The 11,024-nt window shown below is 48.2% G+C and overlaps 2 protein-coding genes across 2 annotated transcripts in view; both read left to right on the top strand.

Annotated features, from left to right (window-relative positions):
- Positions 1–5,189, top strand: LOC138372502 (protein white-like). Its single transcript, XM_069337975.1, has 3 exons — positions 1–392; positions 4,750–4,900; positions 5,068–5,189. The coding sequence occupies exons 1-3, from the start codon at positions 354–356 to the stop codon at positions 5,187–5,189; spliced, it is 312 nt and encodes a 103-aa protein (XP_069194076.1). The 5' UTR covers positions 1–353.
- A 3,376-nt stretch (positions 5,190–8,565) lies between these two features.
- Positions 8,566–11,024, top strand: part of LOC138372757 (protein white-like) — a 12,310-nt gene continuing 9,851 nt past the window's right edge. The window contains exons 1-4 of the mRNA XM_069338355.1: positions 8,566–8,659; positions 9,431–9,577; positions 9,911–10,005; positions 10,564–10,780. Of these exons, the coding sequence (XP_069194456.1) occupies positions 8,588–8,659; positions 9,431–9,577; positions 9,911–10,005; positions 10,564–10,780 (531 nt within the window). The 5' untranslated portion in view covers positions 8,566–8,587. The remainder of the gene's footprint in view (positions 8,660–9,430; positions 9,578–9,910; positions 10,006–10,563; positions 10,781–11,024) is intronic.

The raw sequence follows: 11,024 nt of genomic DNA, 5'->3' as shown, positions 1-11,024 counted from the left end.
TAATAATTAATATTTTTTACTAAAATATAAATTGATATTTTTACATATTTATATATTATTTCTTTAAAATGTTTATTAATTAGACATTTATAATAGTTTTTGAAAACCTTATGCGTATCCATACAATTATAAACAAGAGCGAAGATATACGCAAGTGAAGTGTGCTTGCTGGACGGTGCTTTGGTGAAAGAATAAGTCTACTCTTTAGTAAAGCGCGGGGATTGTCTCTATCGCTACCACCACCATCATCACTATAACCACCACCACTACAACCACCATCACCACAACCACCATCAAGAGGCTACGAGCAACACACAGGCACCACGACCCAGCAGTGATTGTAAACAGTGAACATGTCGGCCGGACTTGACAACTTTGGCTACCAGAAGGAGGTGAGTGCGTTTTCTGTGTCAGACACACAGGAATGCATCAGTCACTCGACTGAGGTACATCATCCATCCACTAATACACACAGTTATTCAACCAGTCTGTCCATCTTTACAAAATTGCTAACTTCGTCTATCTGTAGACGTGATTCGTCTACAGATAGTCGTCTGTATCGTCTATATGTTAACTACCGTTGTGTAGCGATGCGGGAATTCTGTATTTGATTGAACACTATTGAATTCAATAAACTTCAAGATTTGATATTTGATCGTTGAAGCCTGTTGCCAAAATACGCTCCACAATGTTACATTATGGAGCGTTAATGTAACAATTATGAATTATAATTTTGCGCATGCTAGGCGTTAAGAGGGTCAAACTTGGTATGTTTACCAGTGCTATTTAGTCGTAATGGTTTGGCACTTTCCCCTCCCTTGCTATGTTTATACAAAGGGAACATTCATCTGGTTATCACTTATCCCAGCTCTTGTTTATTCTTGAGAAAGGAACTTGCGAAGAAGCTATATGAGGCTTATGCATTTTATGAATCATTTAAGAGTATCAACAGACCGGCCACATCTGTGTCGGCGAGTTTGTAATGTACGGTATTGAGTGCTTGTACGGTATTGAGTGCATGCACGGTATTGAGTGCATGTACGGTATTGAGTGCATGTACGGTATTGAGTGAAGTTAATTGAGTTTGCTTCTTACCAAATGTGCGGCGTTGTTGTGATTTTTTTCCCAACCCAAATTGGCGGTGAATACTGTAATCCAGTATAGATCTGATTCGCCACTACGATATACCCCCCAGCTGGGCATGGTCTTTGCCCATTACCTTGGGGTATTCTCGCTTCTAGGGCACGTGAGCGCCCAACACACTCGCCTCTAGGATAAGTTCCTGGGAAGACTAACTGTTCACGACAACTTGGAAGGTTCGGTTTTCTAAGCAGTTTTCAATTAAATGAACAAGATTCCTGCCTATACACACCAGACGGTTGTATCACTGCTGTAATTAACTCATTCATTCCGCTCTTATTTAATGCGCTTAAATACCATTGATGTATCTATCAATGGTATAATTATTTAAAGTATCAATGGTATAATTATTTAAAGTATCAATGGTATAATTATTCAAATTCTCTTAATGATAAAGTAATTTAACCTTGCACATGTGATGCAATAATTGATAAGATGTTATCATGATATGGATGTACCCTCTTAATTGTTGCTTCACAGTTGCTGGTTGTAATCTTCCTGTTGCCTCACTGTTGTAGGCTTTAATTCCTCTGTTGCCTCACAGTTGTAGGCTTTAATTCCCCTGTTGCCTCACAGTTATAGGCTTTAATTCCTCTGTTGCCACACAGTTGTAGGCTTTAATTCCCTTGTTGCCTCCAAGTTGTTGGCTATAACCCATCCTGTTGCCACCACAGCTGGTGGCTGTAATCCTCCTGTTGCCTCACAGTTGCTGGCTGTAATCCTCCTGTTGCTGGTTGTAATCTTCTCTGCTGTCTCACAGTAGTTGGCTGCGACTATTGTGTCGTATCGTACACCAGCTGTTACATAACACATGTACACGACAATTTATGACCCTGTATACGACCATCGGCGACCGTGTCCACCTCGTAGGCCCCTCCGAGCCAGGCAGGACGCAAGAAGACGCAGAGCGGCTTGTGTCAGGACGGCGCCGCGCCAGCGTTGCGTCATGCTACTGCGCTAACCTTGTCCCGCTGATAAGGCTGTCATATGAAAGACAGCTTGGCGAAGGCCTCGAGCTTTCATCACCTGATCTCCACTATCAGTATTCATGCTTTATTTTGGAATGTGAATACCCAAAACACAGTACGCGCCTTGTGGCCCGCTGGTTGGCATTGGACAAAAGCATGCCAATTACCTGTGGTGATTGATTACCTTGATTATACTTATCAAGGTAACCTCAAGGTGGTTGAGTAGTTAGGAACCCTCAACACTGCATCCCAGCGGGCGTGTTATCCAATAGTGGCATTGGTTTTTGACGTTGAATCAACGTTAAATCCACTTTCATAATACGTTGAACGGAACTTTTGGATGTTGCGCTTTCTAGGAGGTAGTGTAACAGACCTCTAACCTGGTCCACAGAGGACAGACCAACGTGTAGATATGCTCGTTAGCATCTGCGGTAGAACAAAATTAATTAATTAAAACATTAAATAAATTTGCTGACTGCAAAGGGAACTTAGAGTTACCTGACGTTACCTTAGGGGTTACTTTGCGATGATTTCGGGGCTCAACGTCCCCGCGGCCCGGTCCTTGACCAGGCCTGGTTGCTGGACTGGTCAACCAGACTGTTGGACGCGGCTGCTCGCAGCCTGACGTATGAATCACAGCTTGGTTGATCAGGTAGTGCTTATGGCACATTATGGATAACTGAAGTTTAACAATGCCTTTATTGTCTAGACATAGTGTCTCTCCATCAGACATATAAACTAGATGGCTTAATGGTAGACATTTTGAGTATCTTTGAAGTTCGATCTATGTTACATGTGTTGGGTGTTAGGAGTGATTTTGATCCGGGAGAGTCTCTGTCTGTTGAGGTAGAGAACTGAGGGTGCCACAACCCATCCTCCTGTTTAGATAGTACCTATTGTGACTATCATCAATAGTCACATTCGTACGTATGAAGCTAAAAAAACAAACAAATATTCCTAGGCCTGTATAGCACACATTATGTACTATATTAGGCTTCAGATATCATGCAATAGGCCTAGGAAGGTTAGGTTAGTTTTAATTTGTCAAAGCAAAAATAATAGTTTTCCGGTTTGTCCAACCAATGGTTCAGGATTTCGACTTTCTAATTTTGTTGTACGTCAATATATATAAACTATGGCCCTCATCGTTACTATAAGTACTACCAAAACACGACGATGCAACCCGTTCAACGTATAGGTTAAGTAATAATTGTAATTACGAAGCAATAAGATGCTTATCTTAACATACTAAGAAGGTTAGGTAAGGTCAGTGTTTTCTATGAAGCTTTTCAAGGTAAACTAGTATGTTTAGTATGTCACATATGCACGTATTTAATAAGTCGTATTGACTGTAAGAAAGTGCGAGAACGGGTTAGACGATGGGCTGGTAGATGTGTATAACCTCACGATATGATCACTTTATTTTACTTAAACCTTCAAATTGTTTTCTAATACTGAGCTTTACATTGCGCCAATATCTGTCTTACAGCTCTTATGGTAAACAATAATTTCTTTTTCCCAATACATATATCACCTTTCAAACTGTAAGCTAAATGTTACTCACTTTATCGAAAAAAATATAAGTTTGTTTTAGACTCCCTTACACCTGTTTAGTCCAGCCATTGTGTTGATGAGTTGTATAACTTGTTACGAATACAGTTTGTGACTCTGATTTTGGATAGGCAACATCTTCTGGAATTGCAACACAGGGGACTTACGTGTGTTACAAGATAGTGTATAACTTTACTGTCGTAACACACGCACCAGGCAGGCTGAGGGATCAGTAACAACGAGAAGAAAACAGACGCATTATTTATTATCTTACAACGAGGAAAATGTCTCCCCCACGTGACTACTAAGATAACAAGAGGTTAGGGGGAGTGGGGGAGGGACAGACGATCCCGGGCACCGCCGGGTCCCCCGCCCCCTCCCTAGTATAAATATATCACAAAGCCACTTCAAAACTCTGGGTCATATCTTAACCCAGAGAAAATTTAAAATTTTATATAACTGAATTTTTCACATTCCTTCATCTAAATCGTAGATTCGAGTCGATTTTCCCTCTTAAATGCACTTAGTGCGCCAGGCAGAGGCTTAGGGCTCGCGCGGGAATTTCCCCTGCGAAAAAAATCTCAAATAGCAATTATTGAAATAAATTTAAATTAGTTCGGTAAGTCCTTCGTCAAAAAATGTTACTTAGCCCGGGTGACAAACAAACTATCCGTATATCCGGTCCAACCACTTGGGCTGGACGGTAGAGCGACGGTCTAGCTTCATGAAGGTCGACGTTCAATCTCCGACCGTCCAAGTGATTTGGAACCATTCCTTTCCTCCCTACCCATCCCAAATCTTTATCCTGACCCCCTTCCAAGATGCTATATAGTCGTAATGGCTTGGATATCTTCTTCACGGGAGACATCTCCCGTCCCACAGGGTGCAGTCGCACACTCCACAGATCTCCAGTATCAGCTCTTGATACTGGTAATGGCTCAAAAGGGCCACCACTTACGGCTATTCATGCCCGTGCCGCCTTTTGGGTGGCTTAATCTTCATCAATCAATCGATATCTTCTTGGTATGACGTCTTGGTGAACCTCAAGACGTGACCCTTGACTACTCTAGTGTCCCCCCCCCCCCCACAGAATGGCGAGGTGGTCATTCCGGTGGAGAAGTCGTGGGTGGCGGGGGAGGAGCGACTCACCTACTCCTGGGAGAAGGTCAATGTCTTCGCCCTCCACCTCAAGGGCTTCGGCAAGAAGAAGGTCACCCAGGAGAAACACATTCTTAAAGATGGTGAGTAGAGACGGTGTGGTGTAGTGTAGTGTAATGTGGTGTAGTGAAGATGTAGTGTAATGTGGTGTAGTGAAGTGTAGTGTAATGTGGTGTAGTGAAGTGTAGTAAAGTGTGGTGTAGGTGTGGTGTGAGTGTAGAGGTGTAACACTACCCCGTCTACCTTACAGTGGCAGGGATCTGTCGTCCTGGGGAGCTGCTGGCCATCATGGGCGCCTCAGGGGCCGGCCAAGACCACTCTCCTCAGCCGTCCTCACCTTCAGAGCGACCAGGCCCTCAAGGTCACAGGTGAGTCTACTCCTCTCTACCAAGGTGAGACCTCGCGGCCTGCAGGTCACAGGCGAGACCTCGCGCCCTCAAGGTCACGGGTGGGCATTGGGGGGGCTGTAGTGGGCAGTACACAGAGAACCATCACACACTCAGCCCCACTGGTATCTTAGCTGGGGAAGTGTGCAGTACTGGTGTGGTCTATACGGCAGGTTAGATCTACGTCGACAGGTTAGCGCTATGATACAGGGAACAATGTTCCCATTGTTCCCTGCATCCTGGTCATGTTCCCATTGTTCCCTGTACCCTGGTCATATTTCTACTGCAAATGAATCTTAGGTCACCGCTGTACCCATGTACCTCAGTCATGTAAACACTGTACCGTGCACCATAGTGATCTGCCGCTGTACCGTGCGGTTTCTCCCGTGCAGGGTCGCTGTACGTTGAACGGTCAGCGCGTGTCACCGGAGGTGCTGACGAGGAGGTCAGCGTACGTGCAGCAGGAGGACCTCTTTATCGGCACCTTCACCGTCAGGGAGCAGCTCCTCTTCCAGGTGGGTGTTCCCCCCCCCCCCCCCCTCCCTCTCCCTCACCTCTCCCACCCCTTCCCACCTCTTCCTCCTTCCCCTTCACCTACCCCCTGCCCTTCCCCCACGGGCTCGCCCCCTCCACCTACCAACATCAGTATAGTTGCGGAGTTTTGTTTTAAACGTCTTTGGCTTCAGCACGGATTAACTTGGCTACTTTGCATGTGCAACACCAATGTTATCCTTGCAACCAAAGGCGTGCACGAGACCACGGTGACGCCTTCTTCTTCTTCTCCCCCCCCCAGGCACAGCTGAGGATGGACCGCTCCATCCCCCAGGCGCAGAGAGTGTTGAGAGTCGAGGAGGTCATGCAGGAGGTGAGTTCAGGGGTCATGACGGGTGAGTCAGGGGTCATGACAGGTGATTCAGGGGTCATGACAGGTGAGTCAAGGGGGTCATGACAGGTGAGTCAAAGGGGGGTCATGACAGGTGAGTCAGGGGGGGTCATGACAGGTGAGTCAGGGGGTCATGACAGGTGAGTAAGGGGGTCATGACAGGTGAGGTCAGGGGGGTCATGACAGGTGAGTCAGGGGGGTCATGACAAGTAAGTCAGGGGTCATGACAAGTGAGTCAGGGGTCATGACAGGTGAGTCAAGGAGGTCATGACAAGTGAGTCAGGGGTCATGAACAGGTGAGTCAAGGGATCATGACAGGTGAGTCAAGGAGGTCATGACAGGTGAGTCAAGGGATCATGACATGTGAGTCAAAGGTCATGACAAGTGAGTCAGGGGTCAGGACAGGTGAGGTCAAGGGGTCATGACAGGTGAGTCAAGGGGTCATGACAGGTGAGTCAAGGGTCATGACAGGTGAGTCAAGGGGTCATGACAGGTGAGTCAAGGGGTCATGACAGGTGAGTCAGGGGGTCATGACAGGTGAGACAGGGTTATGTCATGTGTGAGGACGTCATGAAGAATGTGTCAGAACATCACAATAAAGATGTCAGCGACATAATAACTATATTAAGCTAAGACCCTTAAGGTGACTGTGGATTCCCAAGATAAAACAACGCGTCTTATCACACATGGGCCGGTATGGTGGCCATCTTATCATGGTTATCACAGCATGTTGACGTGCCCGTGTGTTGTGTTGTGTTGACGTGCCCGTGTCGGTGCTGTGTTGAACGTGCCCGTGTGTGTGCTGTGTTGACGTGTCCGTGTGTCGGTGCTGTGTTGACGTGTCCGTGTGTCGGTGCTGTGTTGACGTGTCCGTGTGTCGGTGCTGGTGTTGACGTGTCCGTGTGTCGGTGCTGTGTTGACGTGGCCCGTGTCGGTGCTGTGTTGACGTGTCCGTGTGTCGGTGCTGTGTTGACGTGTCCGTGTGTCGGTGCTGTGTTGACGTGTCCGTGTGTCGGTGCTGTGTTGACGTGTCCGTGTGTCGGTGCTGTGTTGACGTGCCCGTGTCGGTGCTGTGTTGACGTGGCCCGTGTCGGTGCTGTGTTTGACGTGTCCGTGTGTCGGTGCTGTGTTGGACGTGTCCGTGTGTCGGTGCTGTGTTGACGGTGCCCGTGTGTGTGCTGTTTTGACGTGCCCGTGTCGGTGCTGTGTTGACGGTGTCCGTGTGTCGGTGCTGTGTTGACGTGCCCGTGTCGGTGCTGTGTTGACGTGTCCGTGTGTCGGTGCTGTGTTGACGTGCCCGTGTGTGTGCTGTGTTGACGTGCCCGTGTCGGTGCTGTGTTGACGTGTCCGTGTGTCGGTGCTGTGTTGACGTGTCCGTGTGTCGGTGCTGTGTTGACGTGCCCGTGTGTGTGCTGTGTTGACGTGCCCGTTGTCGGTGCTGTGTTGACGTGTCCGTGTGTCGGTGCTGTGTTGACGTGTCCGTGTGTCGGTGCTGTGTTGACGTGCCCGTGTGTGTGCTGTGTTGACGTGTCCGTGGTGTCGGTGCTGTGTTGACGTGTCCGTGTGTCGGTGCTGTGTTGGACGTGTCCGTGTGTCGGTGCTGTGTTGACGTGTCCGTGTGTCGGTGCTGTGTTGACGTGTCCCGTGTGTCCGTGCTGTGTTGACGTGTCCGTGTGTCGGTGCTGTGTTGACGTGTCCGTGTGTCGGTGCTGTGTTGACGTGTCCGTGTGTCCGGTGCTGTGTTGACGTGCCCGTGTGTGTGCTGTTTTGACGTGCCCGTGTCGGTGCTGTGTTGACGTGTCCGTGTGTCGGTGCTGTGTTGACGTGCCCGGTGTGTGTTGCTGTGTTGACGTGCCCGTGTCGGTGCTGTGTTGACGTGTCCGTGTGTCGGTGCTGTGTTGACGTGCCCGTGTGTGTGCTGTGTTGACGTGCCCGTGTCGGTGCTGTGTTGACGTGTCCGTGTGTCGGTGCTGTGTTGACGTGTCCGTGTGTCGGTGCTGTGTTGACGTGTCCGTGTGTCGGTGCTGTGTTGACGTGTCCGTGTGTCGGTGCTGTGTTGGACGTGCCCGTGTGTGTGCTGTGACACATGTGCTTTCTATCTATAATGTGGACGAGACCACGTGTTGATTGCTTGGGTATAGTTCTGTATATGCTATAGTTCTCCATGCCTGCACGTCTCGGAACAAAGCTCTAATCTCCGAGCTACTGAGTAGTGGATCACTATAATTCCTCTGAGCTTCAGTAGTAGTCAGGGAAAAGTCGAAAATTCCAGCTAGGCAGCAGCAGCTGCTGCCGGAAACTTTCCTTATTAACATTACTCAATAGCTCGGTCGATCGAGCTTCGGCCTCACATGCCCGGGGGTCCACGGTTCGAGTCTTCTAGAACCCAGGTGACTGGAATGTTTATTTCCAGGGAAGTTTGGATGAGAGTTTTATTATTCTCCATGATTAATGATGCCTCTGGTGTTGGCAGCTGAGTCTGGTTGAAGTGCGCCAAGACGATGATCGGTGTGCCGGGGCGGCTGAAGGGCATCTCCGGAGGGGAGACCAAGAGGCTCGCCTTCGCCTGTGAGGTGAGTGTCTTACACCCTTATGTCCCCGCCCCCCTCCCTCCCTCCCTCCCTCCCCTCACCCACCCCCCCTCCCTCCCTCCCTCCCTCCCTCACCCCCTCTCCCCACCCACGACCTCCTCCCTACCCTCTTAACTGATCGAAACCACGTTTTATTTATTTATTTATTTATTTATTTATTTATTTATATATATATATATATATATATATATATACAAGAAGGTACATTGGGATTGTGAGGATACATAATATGGTAATTACAATCTTGTACAGCCACTAGTACGCGCAGCGCTTCGGCAGAAACGGGTTTCGGGCTTCTTTTACTTAAGAAGTACACTGGGGCGTGTACTCACCTATTTGTGCTTGCGGGAGTTGAGCTTCGGCTCTTTGGTCCCGCCTCTCAACCGTCAATCAACTGGTGTACTGGTTCCTGAGCCTACTAGGCTCTATCATGTCTACATTTAAAACTGTGTATGGAGTCAGCCTCCACCACATCACTTTCTAATGCATTCCGTGTGCCCCTTGTGTTAAATAAACTGTCTTTGTCTATCCTATCAATTGCTTTGAGAATCTTGTATGTGGTGATCATGTCCTCACATACATGATGCGTAGATCATTGTGTGTGTGTGTATGAGCAGATGTAATATAGAACAATCGGGTTCTGGGGGAACCCCGGGGACCGGGAAATAGTGATACTATAATGAAAATATAAATATTTTTTAACTGTTTCCTAATTATTGCTTCATTATTTAGTATTATTAACCTTCGCCGCAGGTGTTAACGAACCCGGCGATAATGTTCCTGGACGAGCCCACCTCCGGCCTCGACTCCTTCATGGCGCAGAACGTCGTCCAGGCCTTGAGAGGGCTGGCGAGCAAGGGCAAGACTGTCATTACTACCATCCACCAGCCTAGCTCGGAGGTCAGTCCTCCACCTCCTGCTCCACCTGTGTGTAGTCAGCCAGTATGCTCCACACTTGGCACCGCAGTCAGTATACTATGGGGAGGGCAGCTCTAGAATAAGTATGGTACGGGGGCCATGGGGGGGGGGGAGATTAGTTCACTGGAGAACATCCAGTAACGTGCCATTTCGGGCTTGTCCCCTAGGGGCAGCGTCCCCTGGGGGGCCAGCGTCCCTGGGGGCAGCGTTTCCCTGGGAGCAGCGTCCCCTGGGGGGCAGCGTCCCCTGGGGGCAGCGTCCCCTGGGGGGCAGCGTCCCCTCTCTATTTGTGTTTTACGTAACTGGTATTTGCAGGTGTTTGCGCTGTTTGACCGCGTGCCTCCTGATGGGGGAGGGGAACGAGTGGCCTTCCTGGGCTCCACCTCAGAGGCACTCCACTTCTTTTCTGGGTAAGTCGAGTACCATGGGTTCCTCTCCTCTACTGTCCTCTTTCCGGTATATCTCGACTCACAATTGAGAATTCGAACCCTTGTTCGAATCCCGGCCGGGACAGAAATAGTTGCTCGCGTTTCCTAACACCTAATGCCACTGTTCACCTAGCAGTAAATAGGTAACCTGGCGGTAGCCAACTTGCTGTGGAGCTGGATTCTGGGGAAAGTCAGTAGTTTTGGCCTTTGGGGAGGACCTCCATATGAGCCTAACATGTATATTATATATATTATATATATATATATATATATATATATATATATATATATATATATATATATATATATATATATATATATATATATATATATATATATATATATATATATATACTGGCTGCCTGTCCCCCGACACAACTATTATTATAATTAGTCACTTTTGATTTTCACATTTCAGTCTGAAATCATTTATGACTGAGAAATTAAAGAGCGAAACATCATGTAAAACAAAACTCTAAGCTAATAACAGGAAGTTATTGGCTTATAGTTTAGTCACTAAATCGTGGTTGCTCCACCTAGGCTAGGAAGGCACTGTCCCAAGACCTACAATCCGGCGGATTTCTTCATCTCGGTGCTGGCCATCGAGCCCGACAACGAAGCCGAGTGCCGCAAGTTCGTACAGAGCACCTGCGACGCCTTCGTCAACAGTAGCGCCGGACTCCAAGTCTCTAATCTAGTCGCCGAAAATAAGAATTCTCTCTCGAATGGCACCGCCGTTTCCTCCAGCCACGTCAAGGTGAGGCAAGTCGGTGGGGAAGGGGCCGTGTGGTGACGGGGTCTATCTTTGTGTGGTGAGGAGCTAGGTCATCTTTGTGTGGTGAGGGGGTCTATCTTCGTGTGGTGAAGGGGTCTATCTTTGTGTGGTGAGGAGCTAGGTCATCTTTGTGTGGTGAGGGGGGTCTATCTTCGTGTGGTGAGGGGGGTCTATCTTTGTGTGGTGAGGGGGTCTATCTTTGTATGGTGAGGGGGTCTAATCTTCG

Source organism: Procambarus clarkii, chromosome 39, assembly GCF_040958095.1.
Source record: "Procambarus clarkii isolate CNS0578487 chromosome 39, FALCON_Pclarkii_2.0, whole genome shotgun sequence".
NCBI lineage: Eukaryota > Metazoa > Arthropoda > Malacostraca > Decapoda > Cambaridae > Procambarus > Procambarus clarkii.
Note: the sequence above shows the minus strand (reverse complement) of the source record. Positions and strands in the feature narration are given on the sequence as shown.